The sequence below is a fragment of the Sus scrofa genome, chromosome 14 (assembly GCF_000003025.6).
Source record: "Sus scrofa isolate TJ Tabasco breed Duroc chromosome 14, Sscrofa11.1, whole genome shotgun sequence".
NCBI lineage: Eukaryota > Metazoa > Chordata > Mammalia > Artiodactyla > Suidae > Sus > Sus scrofa.
In genome coordinates, this window is record NC_010456.5 from 63,679,056 (window position 1) to 63,702,426 (window position 23,371).

At 40.6% G+C, this 23,371-nt stretch overlaps 1 protein-coding gene across 1 annotated transcript in view; it reads right to left on the reverse strand.

Annotated features, from left to right (window-relative positions):
- ANK3 (ankyrin 3) overlaps positions 1-23,371 on the reverse strand; it is a 393,067-nt gene that overhangs the window by 262,902 nt on the left and 106,794 nt on the right. The window contains 3 exon segments of the mRNA XM_005671012.3: positions 1,219-1,317; positions 1,529-1,627; positions 2,435-2,536. Of these exon segments, the coding sequence (XP_005671069.2) occupies positions 1,219-1,317; positions 1,529-1,627; positions 2,435-2,536 (300 nt within the window).

A 23,371-nucleotide genomic window follows, 5' to 3' on the forward strand; every position in this document is an offset into this window, starting at 1 on the left:
TATTTTTAAACCAATAAAGTGAACTTAATTCTTTTAGACTTAAAGTCTACCCGATGATAATCTATTGATTTTTCTTAAAATTTCATGCGAGACTCTGAGAGGACCTTCTGAGTGAATGATCAGTGTATATCCATGACATGGAATCTGGATTTTCAATTTTATTATGGTAATTTCTTTTTAATCTGTTTCAGGAACAATAACAATAGCTGAATCAGTAAACAGGAATTAGCTAGTTTCTTCCCTTTTTCAACTAGATTAAAGCACTGATATAGTCTGAACTTCTAAGAGCTTTTTCTCTTTTACAGGCATGCTCATTTCCTTTGTCAGTTAGTAAATACTAATCCTGGACCTGAGCCAGTGTCAGAAAATAGTATAATACTCTGCATGGAGTTCCCATCGTGGCTCTGCAGTAACAAACTCGACTATTATCCACAAAGATGCAGGTTCGATTCCTGGCACCACTCAGTGGGTTAAGGATCCAGCGTTGCTGTGAGTTGTGGTATAGGTCGCAGACGAAGCTCACATCCCATGTTGCTGTGGCTGTGGCATGGGCAGGCAGCTGTAGCTCCAATTCAACCCCTAGCCTGGGAACATCCATATGCTACAGGTGTGGCCCTAAAAAGACAAAAAAAAAAAAAAAAAAAAAAATCCCCAAAACAAAGAAAGAAAATAGTGTAAGACTCTGCATTATAGGCATCCTCTCATCATCTATGTGTATGACTACCAGGCATTCAAACCAGTTTCACAGACGGATGATTTTTAAAAATCTCTGCCTCTTAGAGTTCCCATTGTGGCTCAGCAGGTTAAGAACCCCTCATAGTGTCCATGAGGATGCAGGTTTGATCCCTGTTCTTGCTCAGTGGGTTAAGGATCTGGCATTGCAGCAAGCTGTGGCATAGGCCACAGATGCAGCTCAGATCAGCCATGCCTGTGGTGTAGGCCTGCAGCTGCAGTTCCTACTCAACCCCTAGCTCAGGAACTTCTATATGCCACAGCTGCGGCCATAAAAGAAAATAAAAAACTAACTCTATCTCTCACGATATGTATTGCAAATGCGGATATATATGAAATTGAATAATGTAGAATAATATAACTATTCATTAATATAGCTCTTAAATACTGTATTTCTAGAAGATACAAGACCCAAGCAAGTGCCTGACCCAGAACATCAACTGTGAATCATGATAACATTTCCTTGCAGTTGAGCTGCAGGTTTACCTGGGATTGGGCATTGACATTGGCTCCATTGGTAACCAAAACCTTGACCACCTCGGCTTGCCCTGCCAAAGATGCAATATGTAACGCTGTGTTTCCTTTCTGCAAAACAAAAGGCAAGATACATCAACTCAATTTATAATCTTTCGTTCTCCTTTCAACATTTTACAAGACATTGCCCCCCTCGGTAGTTCCCCAAAGAGAACAAGGTCCACAAGTATCTTATGAGGAGTGTGCTCCAATTCTTTTCAAGGGCTGACTTCTCATAGCATTTGGCAATTGATAGAAAAAGCATAAAGTGCATGATACTGACCTTTGTAGCTGCATCCACACTGGCTTCCCTCTGGAGCAGCTCAGAAACAACCTCAACATGGCCTTCTTTGGAAGCGAGATGGAGTGCGTTCAACCCATTCTGATTAAGTGAAAGAAAGCTTTACTCAGCAGGTTGAAAATAGAGCACTAAACAGTCTACTAAGACACTGAAGAGAACATCTCACCAGCAACCATTTGTGTGTGCAGTGTAGGAACTTGAATTAGGAATAAAAGTACTTGGGGTAGTTTGGTGGGTTGCTCTGATATCATGACCTAATAAATTTTAGGAATTAATTATTAAAGGACACATATCTACATTTCTTTTTTTTTTTTTTCCTATTTCTTTGGGCCACTCCTGCGGCATATGGAGGTTCCCAGGCTAGGGGTCGAATCGGAGCTGTAGCCCCCGGCCTACGCCAGAGCCACAGCAACGCGGGATCTGAGCCGCGTCTGCAACCTACACCACAGCTCACGGCAACACCAGATCCTTAACCCACTGAGCAAGGGCAGGGACCGAACCCTCAACCTCATGGTTCCTAGTCAGATTCGTTAACCACTGCGCCACGACGGGAACTCCATATCTACATTTCTGAATGCTTCCTTAACAAAGCAGAGAATAATTTGATAATCTAACAGAAAATACTGGTTCAAAAGAGAAAGTCTTGGAGTTCCCTCGTGGCTGAGCAGGTTAAGGATCTAGTGTTGTCACTGCTGTGTCTCTGGTTACTGCTGTGGTGCTAGTGAGAGTTCTCCTCCTGGCCTGAGAACTTCTACATGCTACAGGCATGGCCAACAACAACAACAACAACAACAAAAGGAGAAGGTCTTGATAATATCTAGGAGTATAAAGTCTAGATTTTAAAAATTTTAACTCAAAAATTAAATCACAACAATAACCGCAACTAACCTGATTGCAGATGTTGATGTCAACTCCATTTTTTATGTAGTCAAGGGCCTTTTCCAAGTGTCCAGCTCGAGCTGCTCTTAAGTAACTTGCGTTGGCATCAGACTGAAATAAAAAAGAAAAGACATTCTGATGAAAAAGGAAACTAATATGCATGTTTCCAACTACTCAGATTATTGTTCAAACTAAAAAAAGTAAAACAGATTTTTTTCAATTGAACCATTTTATTTCTCACATGAAAATACTAAAAAAAGATCTTTGTAAAGTCTCCAGGAAAAAAAAAAAACTCTTCAAAAGTTAGAGTCAAGCGATAGCTGATTCAATTGATTTATAATTTATTCAGAACTGAAAGAGTTAATTACCTACCATATGTAAGGACAATACATTAACATACGATTTCAGGAGAGTTAAGAAAATCCTATCACCTTCTGGTAGTCACCTTGTGGTAAACCTCATTCATTTTATCAGAAATTTAATTATACAGATGTTGAACTATAATGTTACACCTGAAACTCATATAATTTAAAAAAATTAATATCTATTCCATTTTTTTATATCTAAGTATCATGGCCAATTTTTCAATTAATAGCTTCACAAATACATTTAATGTTGCCACTCTAGTTTAATAAGAATTTGTGAGTAATGATATTCTCTTACATTTTCACGTAGGCCTCAGCCATATGTCAGAATACAGACTGTATTTGAAAAGCATTTATAAAGGTCTACACAGTTTGCAAAGTGTACTTCCCATATATTTTTCAAACTCACTAAGTCCACAGCCTGCAGAAAACTTTGTTAGTAACATTAGCAGGTGCAAACAAATAAATACATATACATTTTGAAAACAATGAAAGCCAAGTCTGTAATTCATTCATTGAATGCTTACAACTTTGAACCATTGCTGACCTCTGAGACCTACAAATTATACATGTGAAATCATCTACCTTTGAAATTTTTAAGAGAAAGAAGGTGATGAGAAGAAAGACTGCAAAGGTGGGTCCACACAATGTGTAAAGGAGTCTTGCTCCATGTAAAACGACACAGAAGGAGATTTTCTTGAAAGGGCTGCCAAAAACATCTCATCACCGGTTATCAGAGCAATCATGCAGGGCATGGCTTCAAAGGAGAAAGTGTCTTCTTCCACCCATTTGGCAACCACCTCCTTCAAACTCTCATTCACACGGCACCTCATCTATGAAGGCTTCTCAGACCTCCCAAGCTGAGCTTAATTGCTCAGGGCTCACAAGGTTCATTGAGCACGCTTGGTATTTATCAACCAGCATCATTGTTTGGGAATATACCTGTCCTTCCTCCTCCCTAAACTGTAAGCACTTTAAACACAAGCAGAAGAAGATTAAGGGGTAGACAAGTGGAAAGCCAGCAAGATGCCAATCGTGGAGGAATGCTAATTCAACTCTGGAAATGTACTCAAGATGAAGGAAATGCCATCCCTCAGAAGGATCTCTGGTTCTGGTGTGGGTCGATTCAGATAAGAGTGGACAATTCAATTTAGTTAAAAGTAGACTTGCTCAGGATTTCAAAGGAAAGGGCACCGCTCCTCTGGTGGTCTCCCCCAGCAGTATGTCTGTCTATGAAGGAATGTTGCTTCTTCTAGATTATGGCATCTTTTTTTCTTTCTTTTTTTTTCTTTTTGCTTTTTAGGGCCACACCCACAGCATATAGAAATTCCCAGGCCAGGGTCAAATCAGAGCTGTAGCTGCCAGCCTACATCACAGCCATAGCAATGTGGGAACCTACATCATAGCTCACGGCAACACAGAGTGAAGCAAGGGATCGCACCTGCATCCTCATGGATACTAGTCGGATTCATTTCGTTGCCCCACCTCGGGAACTCCCTAAATTAGGGCATCTTAAACTTGGCACTATTGGCCTTTTGAGGCAGATAATTCTTTGATGTGGGGGACAGTCCTGTTCAATGTCAATATTTACCAGCATCCTTGGCATCTATCAACCAAGTACCAGTAGCATCTCCTATTTGTGACAACTAGAAATGTCTCCAAATTGCCAAATTTCCCTGGGCGAGGGGTAAAACCTCCCCAGGTGAGAACCACTGCTCTAAAGAAATAGTAAGCCAATTTATTTAAAGAGTGTAGGATCGAAAAGGCTTCCATCTTTGGCCTACTTGCACTGCCATATGGCTTGACCCTTCACTAGGCAGTGACTATTGTACAACATCCATCTCTCTGTTTCCCCTATAACAAGAAGCATCGCTGGCATGTAGCAGGTGTTTCCAAATGGTTTTTGAATGAATGAATCAATAAACAAGTAAATTTTAGAGAAACGACTAATTAAAATATTTTCCGGGATAATAGAAGAGGCTTCATTAACAACCACAAAAACAACCACAAACAGAATAGGCTATGATACAAAGCTGAAGGCAGAGGTCACAAAAGGAGCCAGGAGGTGGGTACCTGGGAGCACACATAGGTATGGCCAAAATAAAATCGAGATTTGAGTCAGACATGCAAATCATTTCATTAGAGCAGAGAGTTAAGGAAGAGGAAGAGGATAGCATTGGTTCAAATCAGACAAAGGACAAATCAAAATTTCCAGGAATGTAACGAAAAACAAAATCCAGTCTCTAAAGGGGTTTGGTACTTGGAGAAGGTTAATTTTCGTTTGGTTTGTCAGTTCAGTTAGAAATAAATTAGCTATGCAAGAATGGCTCATTGTACCATAAAATATCATCTTCTTTGTGCCTGCTCGGTGACTTATCAGTAAATTTGCCCAGAAGGGCTCTGATGCTGTTCTGTGGAACAAATGACATCAGTCTGCCTGGATATTTCAACTGCCGGAGATAACAACCCAGAGTTAAGTAAGCATCCCAAACCCAGACTCTGAGCACACAAAAACAGCACCTAAAGAAGTTCAAAATGAGGTGTCACAATTCCAGGACAGCCTTTGAAGAGATTCCAGATCTGAAAAGGTTTGGCAGTTCTATATTCTTTTCATTTTTCTCTCATGTTTTCTCAGAATGTTCCCACCGGAAACTCCACAGAACAAAATACAGACAATATACACCAAAGCTCCTAATTCAGTAGTTGTCTACCTCTTTGAAGTTCAGACTCTTTTGAGACTAACAGAAGTTGTAAATAAATCCCTTTCCTTTAACATCTGCACGTATATGCAAACGCGCACCAAATCTGCACACACACACATCAAATCTGCCAATGCCAACACCATTCGCCCACTATTTCATGCAGCACAGGATGGGTGTTCATAGGTTCATGTTTTAAAACACCTGCTCTAGGAGTTCCTGCTATGTTGCAATGGGATTGACAGCGTTTTTGGAGCACTGGAATGGAGATTCGATCCCTGGCCCAGCACAGTGGATTAAGAATCCTGTGTCGCTGCAGTTGTAGTGTAAGTTGTAACTGTGGCTTGGATTTCATCCCTGGCCCAGGAACACCATATGCCTCGGGTGTGGCCATAAAAGAAGAAAAAAAAAAAAGTACACCTGTTCCAATGAAAAGAATTCTCTAGCGGATACCTCTCCCATATCTGTTTTACCTAGTAACTCTGGTATCAGATAATCCTCTGAGGTTGCTAATTTATCACTAGAGAACTTTAGGAAGAAGTGATGGGACAAAAACGTATTTTTGTCACTCCTCCCAGCTCTCTATTACATGCAGACACGTTCAATGCATCAATATGTAACATTCAGCCACTACTTATACTTCAAAGAAAAAGCATAGAGGGGGAAAGAGCGGAAAATACAAAAAATGAGCAAGAAGAGGCAAATAAAGACTGCCTTGGCGAAACACGACCACTTACGAAGTGCAGTTATTAAAGCCCACAGGAAAAGAACCAAGAAGTTCCTCCTTCTATTTTCAACTACCTGCAAGCGATGCAGCCACAACTTTTTTCCAGATATTTGCTGAACATTGATTTTTAAATTATTATTATTATTATTATTATTATTAGGCTGCCTTTGGCATATGAAGTTCCCAGGCCAGGGATCAGATCTGAGTCACAGTTTCAACCTATGCCACAGCTGTAGCAAATGCTGGATCCTTAACCCACCGTGCTGGGCTGGAGATTGAACCTGCATCCCAGTGCTCCAGAGATGCTGCTGATCCCTTTGCATCACAGTGGGAAATCCTGAATATCAATTTTGTATTGTCAGCCAACATCTGGCTGTATGGTGGCAAACAAAACAGATGAGGTACAAATTAAGACTCGTATGCCTTCATCTCACTCTTATACTTCTCCAGACTGCGCTGCTTAAGGGGCAGGGGAAATAATGCACTCTTCACTTTTTTTCATTTTTTTCACATTCTGCCTATAGTACCTGTGACATTGTTGTTTATTTCCTTAATGTTAAATATGTATATAATATTTTTTATTAGGCTCCATACCACCATGATGCATCTCTCAACTGTTATTTCCTCAAGTAACTAGCTGTTACTCAACACAGCCACAGCCTGTTTTTTTTTCAATCCTGAGCATTCTATCAAAAGTATACATATATATACATGTATAATGACTGGGTCAATTTGCTGAACAGCAGAAATTGACAGAACATTGTAAATCAATTATAATAAAAAAATCTTTAAAAAATACAGTGTGAAATACAAAAAAATTTTAAAAAGTAAAAGAGCCATGAATATTGAGTTAGTTGGTACAGAGTGAATATAAACAAGGTGGTCAGCATTTCTTTTCCCCTGAGATGATGAAAATCTGAAGGAAGAATTTGGAAGATGGAAGTGCAGAAGATTTCATTATGTGGTAATAACACAAGTCTTTCCACTGTGGAGTTGATGACTGTGCTGTGTCTGGTTTCGGTCCACTATGAATGGTGCTGCCACGAACATTTTGGCACTAGACCTAGTGCACACAGGCAAGCTCTTTTAAGGTATATACCTAGCGTCACATGTGGTGGGTCACTGGGTATGTGCCTATTCAACTTTACTAGTTACCCGTTTTTCAAAGTGACTGTACCAATTTATACTTTCTCCAGTTTGTGACTACTGATTATGAGCTCATATTCCTTACATTTTTAACCACTGAGAATTCTTTTGGGTCTGGGTTAACGATGCCTTCTTCCAAAGAGGAAATTTAAGATTACTTCAGTGAATTGCCTGGAGGCACTATCAACCCAAAATTACTATTATTATTTTGCTTTTTAGTGCTTCACTCACAGCATATGAAATTTCCCAGGCTAGGGGTCAAATCGGAGCCACGGCTGCTGGCCTACGCCACAGCCACAGCAATGCCAGATCTGAGCCACGTCTGAGACCTACACCACAGCTCACGACAACATCTGAGCGAGGCCAAGGATGGAACCTGTATCCTCATGGACACTAGTCAGATTCACTTCCACTGCACCACAACGGGAACTCCTAGACAGGCGTGTTTTTACTGTATTCTTCTATGTAGTTGGGTTATTTGCAAGCCACTCCTTATACAGGGAGCTATACACTCTGGGGCCTGGCTTACTGGAATGTCTCTCATTAGACTATCTACCTTGGTCACATTCTAGGCTTTGTCTCCTGTGCCATGTGCCTATGCAGCCAAGTGGAAGGGGTCCTTAAGGGCAGATCATTTTTCACCTCTACAGATCCCTTACCTTTGTGCTAGTTCACAAGTGCACTTCAAAAGACTTATTTTTGTCATTATCCCAACACCTCTGCTTTTCTTACAGCTAGAAATACACTTAGCTAAAAATAAACTTTTAATTTTTAATTTAATTAAAAAATTTTTTTTCTTTTTAGAGTCTCACCTTCAGCATAAAGAAGTTCGCAGGCTAGGGATTGAATCGGAGCTACAGCTGCAGGCCTACACCACAGCCACAGCAACACTGGATCTGAGGCGCATCTGCAACCAATGCCACAGCTTGGGTCAATGCTGGATCCTTAACCCACTGAGCGAGGCCAGGGATTGAACCTGCATCCTCATGGACATATATTGTGTTCTTAACCCAGTGAGCCACAATGGGAACTGCCTTCTTTTTCTTAAAATTCACCCTACTACTCGCCCAGTTCGGTCTCTAGCCATGTGATGCCCAGCTCATTCTAAACACCTCCAGGAGGTTGTAGTCAGCACAGTGTCACTGAACACTCTTCAGGAGCTTATGAGGAGCCACCGAAAACTCTGAGAAAATCATGACAAGGATGATAGCTGCATATGAATAAGGGCCTACAGCACATCAAGGATGACCTGCTGTAATACGTAATACTTAATAACGATAATATATAATAATATGTTATTATTATACAGGCATAACTATTGTTTTTTTGTTTTTTGTTTTTTGTTTTTTTTTTTTCATTTTTGGCCACCCTGTGGCATATGAGCTCCCAGGCCAGGGATCAGACATGAGCTGCAGCTGCAACCTAAGCCAAAACTGTGGCAATGCCAGATCCTTAATCCACTGTGCTGGGCCAGGGATCAAACTGGCATTGCAGTGCTCCCAAGACGCCAGTGATTTCATTGTGCTACGTCAGGAGCTCCATATTATTTATTCCCTAACAGTTCAATCAATTTAGGAATCTTCAGGAATCCCTATCATGGCTCAGCCGAAATGAATCTGACTAGCATTCATGAGGATTCAGGTTCGACCTCTGACCTCGCTAAAGTGGGTTAAGGATCCGGTGTTGCCATGAACTGTGGTGTAGGTCGCAGATGTGGCTCAGATCTAGCATTGCTGTGGCTGTGGTGTAGGCGGGTTGCTGCAGCTCTGATTAGACCCCTAGCCTGGGAACTTACATATGCTGAGGGTACAGCCCTAAAAAACAAACAAACAAATACACAGACAAACAAAACCCAAAGGAATCTTTATTACAGATTCGAAAAACTGAGTTTCACAAAAGTTAAGTGACTTGCCCAAGGTCACACAGCTAATAAGTAGGCAGGCAGCAAGAACTGAAGACCATACTTGCTTGATAATAATCCCAGGCTCTTCCTCAGCACTAATGGTTCTGTGGAGTCCCAGGGTTAAAAAACAGAGACCAGGAGTTCCCGTCGTGGCGCAGTGGTTAACGAATCCGACTAGGAACCATGAGGTTGCGGGTTCGATCCCTGCCCTTGCTCAGTGGGTTAACGATCCGGCGTTGCCATGAGCTGTGGTGTAGGTTGCAGATGCGGCTCGGATCCCGCGTTGCTGTGGCTCTGGCGTAGGCCGGTGGCTACAGCTCCGATTCAACCCCTAGCCTGGGAACCTCCATATGCCGCAGGAGCGGCCCAAGAAATAGCAACAACAACAACAACAACAACAACAAAAGACAAAAGACAAAAGACAAAAAAAAAAAAAAACAGAGACCAAGAATAAGACTGAGTAAGCAGAGTTCTATATGCTTATTTTCAGTGTCAGCCCAAGTAGATTTACTTTTTTTTTTCTTTTTTCTTTTTTTTTGGCCATGCCTGCAGCACGTGGAAGTTCTGGGCCACGGATTGAACAGTAACAACCCAAACCACTGCAGTGACATGCCAGATCCTTAAGCTGCTGCACCCCAAGTAGATTTTTTTTTAAATCTGCTTTATCTATTAATGTTGGATGACATGCTTCATTTGTAAAAATGTGTCTGATTTTTAAACCATAGCGTTCAATCAATTTCTTTGGCATGGCTTCTGAACCAGTGCCACAAATACGGATCTTGAAGGCAGTCTAGACAGCTTACAAAGGCTTATGGTTTCTCAATAGGCCCCATGATTTCCTGGCCCTTGACTCTACCCAGGACATCCCTTTGGGAGTCATGCTCACTACCACCCCTCGCTCCCCCTCCCCTGCCAAGAGAGCCACAGAGTAAATCCTAGGTCTGGCTCAGATGCCACTGCATCTTTGTTATTTTCCCTGATGAACACCAGACATGACCCCTTCTCTTTCCAGACTCCTAATACACTTGGTCCATTCAGCTTGGATGCCAGCTACCCCATCAAGATAGACTATCATCTCCTGTAGGGCAGGTCCCCATCCTGCTCAGGGCTGAGTTCTGCATGACAGACTCTCAGTGGATGCTTAATGAAGATATAATGATCTCTTGCATAGTGTAGGACTCTAACTATTCCTTGAGAAACAGAAACCTACATCAACTTAACGGAGAACAAAAGCAGTCTGTTTCATATGCTCTCCAGTCTCTTCATTTCACTAAAGGAAGTACAGTCTAATGACAGAATGACAAGTTCTGAAATTCAAGAGAAGATAAAGGAGGGGATCTCAGTTATTCTGGTTTCCTCATTCACTTTGAGCATAGGGCCTAGTTTGTAATACACCTGCTGGGATCACCTTCGGAGCAAGGTTTTTGTTTTAATAGTAACTGTCAGAAAGAGAAAGACAAACACCATATGATATCACTGATATGTGGAATCCAAAATATGACACAAATGAGCCCATCTATGAAACAGAAACAGAAACAGAATCACAGACATAAAGAAGAGACGTGTGGTTGCCAAGAGGGGGGAGAGGTAGGAGAGTGATGGACTGGGAGTTTGGACTTAGCAGATGCAAACTATTGTATATAGAATGGGTAAACAGCAAAGTCTGACTAGAGAGCGCAGGGAACTAGATTCAATATCCTGTAATAAACCACAATGGAAAAGAACATGTATACATATGTATAACCGAATCACTCTGCTGTACTCCAGAAACTAACACAATATTGTAAGTCAGCTATACTTAATAAAAGAAGTTTTTTCGAAAAGAAAGAATACATAGGTAAAGTCTGCATTCTGTTGTGCCTAATGAATCCTAAGGCAGTTAAGTGTCCTGATATCTAATAATATAACATAACTAACAAGCATTGGGCACTTATAATACATGAGGCATGTTCATGGATTATCCCATATTCATTCTCACAGGTCTGTGAAGTCAGTGCCATTGTCATCCACATTTTACAGAGTAGAAAAGTCAGGTTAGGCAACTTGCTCAAAGGGCATTCTTCTAGAAACCAGCAGAGCCAGGGTTAGAACTCACATCTTCTGTAGCTTTAGAGCTCTGGCCTTAATCTCTCCTGTCTAATGCCCTCCTTGGTTTACTGTTCCAGACGATATCAAAGAGGAAAAAAGGAACTTAGATTCGCTAAGTGAAGAAGGAAAGAAACAGCAGCAACATTTAATTAGAGTCATCAGAGAGGCAAGCTCTCCACTAGGTCCTGTTCATGCGGGAACTTCTTTCAAATCCTCAGCATTTGATATTTGTGTGTTTTCAACGGCAAGATGGAAGCTCAAGGAGCTGCATAAACTTCCAGAGCCAAATGGGATTAAAACAAAGTCTGTGGAGTTCCCATTGTGGCTCAATGGTAACAAACCTTACTAGTATCCATGAGGACGCAGGTTTGATCCCTGGCCTCACTCAGTGGGTTAGGGATCTGGCATTGCCATGAGATGTGGTGTAGTTTGCAGATGTAGCTCACATTCTGCATTGCTGTGGCCACGGTGTAGGCAGGCAGCTGCAGCTCTGATTTGACCCCAGCCTAGGAACTTCCATATGCTGTGGGTGCAGCCCTAAAATGAGAAAAAACAAAACAAAACAAAAAAAAAACAATTCAGGTCTGTGTGATGTCACATCTCAGGGTTGGACCATGGGAATGTGGCCACCATTCTTTGAACCAAGCTCCCCCAGTCACCATTCCTTTGGTCCAACAAAACTGATGCCCAAATATAGTCACCTTTCCTAGGATTCCCATATCTTCTGCCTCCTAACTAATAGTCAACTGGGTTTTTTTTTTCCTCTAATATGTTTATGCCAGTTATTCTGGTTGTTAAAATTATTTAACTTAATTAGTATTATTTAAACTGTGAAACAATATATAGAGAAAGAATTTATTTATTTTTTTTTGGCAATACCTGTAGTATGAAGAAAGAAGTTCCTGGGCCAGGGATGGAACTTGTGCCAGAGCAGAAACCCTGAGCTTTTGCAGTGATTGGTTCCTTAACCTGCCGCGCTACTAGGGAACTCAGAAAGAGCATTTTTATGAAAATTAAATTCAGTGCTTTGCAAAGACTTATTAGAAAGACGTTCCTAAAAATGTTGCTGCTGAGTCAGATAGGGATGGGATGACTGTAAGGGAGGAACATAAAAATCAGAACAATTCAGAAATAGATTACTTCATAGACGACTTCAGTTTCTAGATTTCCTTTAAAGATACTGAATCTGAGACTTGCAGAAAAAGCACTGCATGAAATCCAGTCAGCGAATCCATGCTCAGAGAGAAGTCCTCCTCACATCCTACATTTTAAAAATGCATGCTTATCTGGCTTGAGGAAAGTCAAATGTTTAACAAATATGTAGACTTTTTATCATTCCTGGCTGCTAACCATTTTTAACAAATTAACCAAAGAACTACAGATATAAATTTGGGTGTATAAAAGGTCTTCTATTCACCATGCTTTCTACCTCTCAAGAAGATTCTAAGAGATCTCTAATAAAGTTTCTTTCAATAAAAATCTCTGTAAGTAATAATTTCTTATCTACGGGCCAGAGCCAACAGACCACACTGCCTGGTTTCTGGTTACACATCAGAAAATACAGCCCTTGAAGAGCATCAGTATCCCGGACTTCTCCTATCGGATGTGCTCATTTAAATGTGAATGGCCATACTCCTGTATCTAAGCAGACATAGCAGGAAAATAAATCAATATGTTTTCTTTTCTTTTTTTTTTTCCTTTGCTTTTTAGGGCTGCACCCACGGCATATGGAGGTTCCCAGGCTAGGGGTTGAATTGGAGCTGTACCCCCTTGCCTACACCACAGCCACAGCAATGTGGGATCCCAGCTACATCCACGACCCATTCCACAGCTCACAGCAATGCTGGATCCCCAACCCACTAAGCGAGGCTGGGGATCGAACCTGCAACTTCATGTTTCCTAGTTAGAATTGTTTCTGTTGCGCCATGATAGGAACTCCTCAATATGTTTTCTTAAATCCATGTTTTTTACTCCACTGTGAGGTTGTGCTGAAAGTGAAATCACAAGTCTGGGTCTTACAGTCATAAATATCTTTTGTAAATATTAAATTAAAACAAATCTTCAAAGAGGAGGATACATGGTTTATTACATTACCAGGATTAAGAGTTCATATTCAGGACTTCCCTAGTGGCTCAGGGGGTTAATGGTCCAGCGTGGTCACTGCTGTGGCATGGGTTTGATCCCTGGCCCTGGAACTTCTGCATGCTGTAGGTACGGCCAAATAATAGAATTCAAGACTTGTGGTTGCCAGTGGGGAGGGGGAAGGAGAGTGGGATGGACTGGAAGTTTGGAGTTAATGGATGCTAACTATTACATTTAGAATGGCTAGACAGTAAGGTCCTACTGTGTAGTGCAGGGAACTATACCTAATATCCTGGGATAGACCATGATGGAAGACGATATTAAATAAAAAAGAATGTACATACATGTATGACTGATTCACTCTGCTGTTCAGCAGAAATTGGCACTACATGGTAAATCAACCAGACTTTAATAAAAAAATTCAGAAAAAAATTCCAGGGAGGGAGTGGGATGGACTGGAAATCTGGAATTAATAGGTGCAAACTATTGCGTTTGGAGTGGAGAAGCAATGAGATACTGTTGTGTAGCACAGGGAACCATATCTAGTCACTTATGATGGAACATGATGGAAAATAATGTGAGAAATAGAATCTATATATATGTGTGACTGGGTCACTTTGCTGAACAGTGGAAAGTGACAGAACACTGTAAAATAATTATAATGGAAAAAACAAACATCATTTATAAAAAAAGAAAAAGAAAAAAATTTCAAAAAACATAAAGCACATTTATGGAAAAATCTAAAAAAAAAAAGACTCCATATTCAATAAAAGAGTTAATATCCAGCAGTGATAGAGTAATGTCTGCTCAGCCTCTACCTTTATGATGCGGTTATTGCTTTTGGCGATCTTATAATCTATCTATACAGACTAAAGGCAGCACATGGAATGATAATTCATAGTAGAAGAACCTGCAGCCAATGATGAAGTGCATAGAAGTTCACTGAGAAAGGCCATTTCTACATCCTGCCTATGGCTGGAAAAAGAACTAAGAGGAGGAGGCAGAACTTCAACAGGGAACTTGGAGGCTGGAGACAAGAAGGAGGGAGAAGTGGCTAGAGATACAGAACTGGGAAGGTTGGAGGGGATGGTAAACAGACCATCGCTCCTGAAAAGGAGAGTCCTCTGGGGAAAAGGTCAAGCAGAGATGCACAGAAGGTTTGGAAGGGCAGATAAATCTGATTTAACTTCACCCTAAAGAGACCAAGAGACAGTGAAAAGTTTTGAGGCATAAAAAGATGTCATTAAATCTATACTTTAGCCCGACTTAACTGATGGCAGATGAGTGTGTGAGAGAAAATAAGGACAAAAGAGATCTGTAGGTCAATGGTTGTCAATTCGCTATGCTTCAAGGATCCCAGGGGAGGATTAAAAAACAACAACCAACCCACTCGGTTCCCAGACAGAGACTCAACTGGTCTGAGATGGGACATTTTGATAAACTCAGTGATTCTCATATGCAACCAGAGGTGAGCCCTACTGAACTAAGTTGTGGAAAAATAGAGCTCTATGTGATATGGAGTTTGGGAGGGATAGCAGGTGGCTTGGAAAAGAAAGGAGTGCTGTGAGAGACATTCTGAACGTCCGCTGAATGATTTAATTTTATGTATTTATGTAAGAGAGGATTCAATTCTTAATGCTAGATTTGTAAATTTTGGCTTTGATATTCACTGCTCCCTCCCCTTTCTCTTACTCTTCTTCCCCTACTCCCACTTTAAAACAAACATATACAGAGAGTTCCTACTATGGCACAGGGGGTTAAGAATCCTACTATAGCAGCTCAGGTGGCTGCAGAGGTACAGGTTCAATCCCTGGCCTGGGGCAGTGGGTTAAAGATCTGCTGTTGCCTCAGCTGTGTAGGTTGCAGCTGTGGCTCAGATTCAATCCCTGGCCCAAGAACTTCCATATGCTGTGGGTATGGCCAAACAAACAAATAATATATGGAATGTCTATAGCCAGAAATCAAAGATGGGCAGCTTTTCTTGGTAGCATTGAGCAGTAATTATTGATGGATAAAATAATACAGATTTTCAAAGTATTCTCAAATGGGGGTGGGGGGGACTTACACGGTTGGGAGGCCTGCTTATCAAAAACCTTAAATCCTCAATGGCACTGCTCCTTAATTGCTGTTTTCAATGACAATTACAATTTTAAAATATACATGGACCTCAACTTTCTCAAAATCCCAAACTGGTGTATTTATCTGGAATAGAACAATTTTCAATAGAAACAAGTCAAGTGACTTGGGAATCACACTCCTCTGAGTTCAAGGCTTTGAGGTCAAACGTGGGACCATGGAGCTATCCAAGCATCTCCCCCCCTCCCGCCCCCGCCACTAGACTAGAGCAGAATCACTGCTTATACCCTGGGACATGGCCATTCAGAGAGCCCGTTCGAAGTTTCCAGCTACTTTAAAGTGAGATATTATGTGCTGAGACTTTATAGATATTTTACACAGTGATCTAATTTCTGACCAATTTCAAAAGAATGTGAGCAATTGTGCAACTTAAAATAACCATGACATTCAGGCAACAATCTGCCACCTGTCAATAAAAAACCTCAGACCTTTGGGAGACTGGTTTTTCTTTTTTTGCCCCCAAAGGACTATTAGATTTTTATGTCAGCAAAGAGATATCTTTTAGGCATGAGTTTGGAGGTGGGGTATAGAGATCTAAAATAAAAGGAAATCTGTGTGCATGCAGGTGTAGGGGTGTATATGTCTTTTGCATGGCAAGTGTCTGAAAAAACTTGAATGTTTTTATTTAGAGAAGATCCATGGTTATTAAGATTTCACGCTTTTTATTTAATTGCTACCGAGTTGTTGGAAATAAACCAGCATTTTCCATTCATAAAGGGGTAGAGGGAGAGGAGGGGGGAGGGGAAGGCAGGCTAGGGCTTCAGCAGTGAGGAAAATGCTTCTAAAGGCTATCCACGTTTGTAATCGTTGCCATCAAAACCACCCAAGTACAAGGGGCTGACTCCGTAGATTCCTCCCCATTGCTACAAGACTGCCTATGTTTGTTAAGAGTTTTGCTTGGAAGTAACCTCAGTTCATCCCTGAAAATGAGGTCACTGTCCCTGAACACATGTTAGGCACGGTCACCATCTTTTCCCTGGGACCTTTGCCAGGGAGGTCCCTGCTGTTGCACATTTCAAACCTGCCAGGGCATCTGTACACAGTAGCCCCTCTGAAACTGAAAGGCAAAAACAACATTCCCATCCTTACCCGTTATGGAGAGGGGAGTGGGAATCAGTTTAAAAAAATAAATCCGGTGCTGGCAGACTTTTGTTTTTATAAAGCAGTGGTTTTAGAGATTTACCTTGCCATGCCGATAAAACCATTCTCATCAAGTCTGTCTTGTGATCTGGTTTATGTCAAAAGGAAGACTGAGAATTCAGGCCCCTTAACGATACCTTTTCTCACCCAGAATTCAGAGCCCTAAAAATGCTCCTAGAGGCCGATTAGAAATAAAAATAAATGGAAAGAAGAAAGATGCTGCTCATAGAAAAACTAAATCAGGTATCAGTACTGGGTGTGGGTGGGTATTTCCAAAATTCTTCAATCTAAGGTTGATTCTATTTGGCTGCAAAACAGAATTTATTTGAGTTTGAAATTTTCTGAGAACACAAAGTAATTGTTTTTTAAAAATAAATATTCAAATTATTCTTTTATCATTTTTAATTTTTTTGGCTGCACCCATAACACATGAGAGTTAATGAGCCAGGGATTGAACCCACACCACAGTAATAACAACAGGTCCTTAACTGCTAGGCCACCAGGAAATTCCAAAGAAGATTTTAAAGTGGCCTCTTGAGGTATATAAGAGCATACACACTGGGGAGGAGGGTTTGGTGTGACTTGACAACCTGAGGTCAATATAATAATCTTTTGTCTTCATTTGTACTAGCCTGGGGCAGAATTTCAAATCATTTTGACTTAAAAATTTTCATTTAGGAGTTCTCTAGTGGCTCAGTGAGTTAAGGATCCAGCATCATCACCACAGAGGCTTGGGTCACTGCTATGGTGCGAGTTCGATTCCCTGGCCTGGGAACTTCCACATGCCGTGAGCATGGGCAAAAAAACCCAAAACAAAAAAAGCAACTTTCATTTAAACAACTTTCCTCACACTGTAGAAGCCGTGAGTTCTCTTAAGGTGCTGTAGACACTGATAATATCCTAACACCATTACGTGTTAGGTAGAAAGGGTAAATGATCTTAGAAATTGATAGACTAGAATGATTTACCTAATGACAGGTAAGGTCCCACCTCCCTTAAAAGCTCCCTGATAATGGACAATGTCAGAACATTCTTACCACCAGTGGTAAATAAGTGGTTTATTTCCCAAATGAGCCAAAATGGAAAAGTGTTCATGCAAGTTCTATTGTAGCCAGGGTACCTCACACAAAACATGTAGGTCTTTATCTAAAATATTTTGAATTTTTCAGTGCAAACAAAAGGAACTCCTCACTTCATTCAAGGACACTTCAGGACAAGCCGAGTTAGTCTTTAGTTGCATCAGAGTGAAGTTATTATACAACAGGGACATGTTAACCTTTGGATTCTTAAAGTATTTATCTTTGGTTATTCTGAAACATAAAGATCCAGATAAATAAGGCAGCGTGGAAAAGAGCCACAGATGGAGAAATTAGTTTTGAAAAGTATGTTTTGCAGGTATATTCATTACCAGGATTGTTTGATACCTCCATTGTGTTTGGACATGTTTCTGATTATCTCTTGGGACAAAGAGGCACTAGAGAAACGGTAACACGTTGTTTGGAAAAAACAAGTCTATCTTCAAGGCTCTCAGCATTGAGCAATTCAGAACATACAACAGCCCTACAGAATTTTCTAGTTTTTTTTTTTTTTTCTATCTTCATCCACAAAGATGGAATATTACTATAAGGAAGATTTATTCTTTTCAGAAATTTTCATCACCTCAATTTCAGGGATTTTTATTTCCATCGACTTAAAACGAATGTAATTGAAGATTGCATAAAATAGCCATTCCCATTGGTTTTGCAACGTGTATATTTTGTAGATCATAGGCTCTCCAAACATACAATGGAATGTCTTTTCTTCATTTGTTAGGCAGAAGTCAAGAGCCAAAGGAAAAAAAAATGTGGTGCCAGTAGAGTCATCAACTTTCTCATTAGCCGTCCCTTCCTCTTTTCTTGAAATGCTTCAACTAGTTCATCTGTCTCAATTATGTCCCATATGAACTTGTCTTTTATGAAATTCACTGTGCTCTCCCATGAGTGAGGCTGCCCATAAAAGATTTGAGGCATAATCAGGAAGCAGCTGTCTTAAAGGAGCAGGCTCTTCCATCCCAGGAAAGATCAGTTGACATGTACCTCATCATGTCTTCATTACGATTGTGTTCCAGTGTGTGTATGTATCATTTAAGTATACGCCCTTGACACACCTCAGCAACATTAACTAAATCTCAGAATCTCAGGAAACATAGCTCTGAACTAGTACACTGGTAAGCAAAGATTTAATGCACAGAAGATTAAAGCTTAGTTTTAAGAAATCGCTTGCTTTGTATTAACAACAACAAAGGTATATTTCTGTTGCCACTGTGATTTTTTTTTTTTTTGTCTTTTTAGGCCCACACTCGTGGCATATGGAGGTTTCCCAAGCTAGGGGTCTAATTGGAGATGTTGCTGCCAGCCTACACCAGAGCCACAGCAACACCAGATCTGAGGTGTGTCTGTGACCTATGCCACAGCTCACAGCAATGCCAGATCCTTAACCCACCGAGCGAGGCCAGGGATTGAACCCACAACCTCATGGTTCCTAGTCGGATTCATTTCCGCTGCACCACGACGGAATCTCCATTTTTTTTTTTTTTTGGTCTTTTGTCTGCTGTTGTGATTTTTTATACACGTTTCATTTTCTGAGGTCAAGGGAAATCACCACATCATCTCTACAAAGAGGAAACTGAAGCAAAGACAGGCATGATTTGCTTAACTAGTTAGAAAGCTGCTGAAAATAGAATTTGCTACTCCTGGATTTAATGTTCTTCTCACCACCTCATGGTACAAGAACAAGGATGAATTCGTCTGCAGTTTTATGGTTTGAACTTGTACAAAGCCTTGGCTCAAGACTCTTTTCTGCCAGACGCCCAAGACAAATGGGATCTTCAAAGTCAACTGGTCAACCTCCCCATCCCCAAACTACTATCCACGTTGTTACTCTCCCCACACAGCCCCCCCCGGATGCTGTGGAACACAATAGTCCAATTCAACAGTGTTAACCTCGCCTCACAGACAAAGAGGGCTAAGAACAACAGGCAACTCTGTCTTTTTAGACATCAAATGAAACTGTTCAGAGACCCAATGGTGTAGAACTTTGTAGCCAAAATTTGGGAGCGTTTGGGCCCCTATGTTTACAAAGCAAACACCCGGTTGCTGCACAGTTTGGCTAAACAACAGTGATACAGCACATTGCAGAGTCCCTTAGAAATGTACCTTGTAAGACTATGACACTGCTTCCTATCATTTAGGAAATATACAGCAGTTACTTCTGGCATTTTAGGTGGTGGCTTACATAAAACACGTCAAATGTTTGGGATTTTTCCATTTATTTAGTATGTTATGAATCAGAACAAGGATGTCAGGGCTCCATGCCTACAGATCCTTATTATGTAGGAGGTATTGGCATGAGTCCTAAAATATTTAATCTGGGGAACAATTCACATTTTAAATATAGCAACTGAAAACAGTGATAAGCTAAAATTGGTCTAGGTATCCAGAGAAAAGAGAAAGTATTTACTGAGTAGATGAACATTTTCCCAAAAGTTTTTTTTTTTTTTTTTTAAGATCAGGAAATAAATAGCTTGGTTTTGAGTGGGGACAGACTTAATATTGCAAACATGACTATTGTCTTGCAGTGCATAAATATACTTTATATGGTAGGGATCAGCCAGGAAATCACCATATGCTGGACTTCACTTCCTGGCCGGATAATTAGAGGCCTGTGGTTGAAAAGATACAGGAATTGAAGGCTGAGGCCCACGGTACCAGAGGGAGAGGAGGCGTTAGCTAGTGAGAGGAAGGGTTCTTGAATTTATCAGCCTAAAATGTTGTGTGCCAGCTGGTGCAGCTGGAGCCTTGCTGGTACATGAAACTAGGTGCCTTTTGTGGGGGGAGCCTTTTTTACAAGGAAGATGTTTCATACTAATTCTTTTCAAAGACAACATACCGAAAGGCGATTGTTCCTTTCCATTTTAACTTTTCACTTCTGCTTGAGTCTATGATCAACGAAGAGACCTCAGGAGCCCTTGGTGAAAATTTAGCTAAACAAATTATAATGAATGAATAAAATATATGTAAAAATAAGGTTAAGTCACTAGTGAAGTAGGAGGTAGATTGGTTTGGGATTCTTAAATCATCTTCAAGTGACATTTACACTTTTGCGGGCCAGATTCGTAACTAAAAGATGTAACATCTTTACATTGAGAGCAATAAAAGGGAAGAGAGAGAGAAAGAGCAAGTAGTGTGCAGATGTGCCAGAGATCTTTTAAAAAGTACAGTGAAAACACATGGGAAAGATAAAGAAAGATGTAATAACTACAGTGAAACAGTTAAGAGCAGACTTATTCCAAAGTTAAGGTAATCACTGGAAGGTGTAGTTGTAAGAAGTTACAACATGGTAGGAGACTTTGAAATGTCCAGCTATATTACAATCTAATAGCTAAGACATAGTGCGAGGATCCTGGGAATGATGGCTCACATTAAGATAAAGGTACCAAGTCAGGGTTACCATGGCATATGTGTTTTTTTTAAGTATCTGGAGGGAGATCTAACCTAATTCATCACTTTCCGTTGGCAAGTCTATATATGTGTGTGTGTGTGTGTCTGTGTGTATATGTATATATACGTATGGGTGTGTGTATATATATATGTGTGTGTATATATATAGATATATATATATATATATTTTTTTTACGGTCACACCCGTGGCCCATGAAAGTTTCCAGGCCAGGGACTGAATCCAAGCCTCAGCTGCAACCTACACAGCAGCTACAGAAACGTTGAATCCTTTAACCCACTGAAAAGGGCCAGGAATTGAATCTGCACCTCCATAGCGACCCAGGCCGCTGCAGTTAGATTCATAACCAATTGTACCACAGCAGGAACTCCTATATATTTTGATGGTTTTAGAATTCAAACTCTGGAGACAAAATGCCAGTTCAAAATCTAGCTCTACAGTTCACAAATTGTGTGAAACTGGACGAGATACTTAAATACACTTCAGCTCAATTTCCTCATCTATAAAATGAGAAAGGCAGTAAAATGCAACTTAAAGCCAGGCAATAAGATTAAGGGAAATAATATATGCAAAGCAGTTGGAAACAACCTGGTACACAGATGGCCCTCAATTAATGATATCCATTATTATTACTTCACAGATTTTTTTTTTTTTTTGGTCTTTTGTCTTTTTAGGGCCACACCTGCAGCATGTGGAAGTTCCCAGGCCAGAGGTTGAATGGGAACTGTAGCTGCCAGTCTGCACCACAGCTACAGCAATGCGGGATCTAAGCCGCATCTGTGACCTACACCATACCTCATGTCAATGCCAGATCCTCAACCCACTGAGCAGGGCCAGGGATCGAACCCCGTGTCCTCATGGATACTAGTTGGGCTTATTAAACACTGAACCATGACAGGAACTCCACAAATATTTTTAGTTAAGTTTTTGGCTTGCTTGGCTAGGATATGACCATGGGAGTCAAGCAAACATAACTGGTTATGTGGGAACTAAACTCATAAATTGACCTCATTTGACCAATGCTTTCAGCAAAGCTAAGCACACATACCCAGCCAGAAAACAGTCACGGTGCATTCTGTTTACAGTCATCTTTCTCAAACTTGTTTGTCTCAGGGTCACTTTCAAATCTTTTTTTTTTTTTTTTTTTTTAAATGGCTGCAATTGCAGTATATGGATGTTCCTAGGTCAGGAATTGAATCCAAGCCACTGCTGTGATCCGAGCCACAGGGATCAAACCCGCACCTCAATAGCAACTGGAGCCAAGCCACTGCAGTTAGGTTCTTAACCTACTGTGCCACAGCAGGAACTCCTCCACTCTTCAATATTACTGAAGATCCCTGAAAAGCTTTGGATTATTAGCGTTATAACTTTTTGTATTGACCACATTAGAAGACCAAACTGAGAACTAAATAAATATGTATTAACTTTAGTAGATATTTAAAAATAACAATAACACATTTATCACTTGGTAACATGAAAAAATAACTAGATTTTCCAAAACAAACCTAAAAGATGAGCAGACTGGTACTGTTCCACAGTTTTGCAAATCCCTTTCATATCAGATGGTAGAAGGTAGATTCTAATATCTACCTTGGTATTTAATCTTTAGCCATGTGTGGTTTTGGTTAAAGGATATGAAGGAAATCTGGCCTCAAACTGATAATGTAGTCAGAAAGGGGGACCTCATAGGTGCTCTTGTGGAAGGGTACAGGGACCACATTTTGACAATAGCTGGTTTACCACTAGGTCATCTAAGACTCAACAGAGTAAATGAGGCAAGAGCTATGTCAGGGCAGGAAGAAAATGTCTAAATGAATGCAGTGCTGCTATTTTCAAGAAGTAAGATGAAATCACTCTAATTGCTGCCTATTTATTGCCTTGTTGCTCCCTTTCTTCAGGTCTCTTCCTAGATAGACCTTTCGAATGGGCCACTGTGTACACACTCCAAATACTCCTACTATACTTTCTCAGGGGATGATATGGCCTTAAGAACATCAAATTAACATTCTTAGAAAATGACATGTGAGAAAGAAACAACATATCCCACTGCAAGTGGAGTCACCACATCAGAATAAAAGCATGAAAATTCTTTATAGAAACTTGTTCTTGGGTAAATGCAGCTATAGATACCCATCCTGTATTCTGGGAAACTTCTAGACCGGA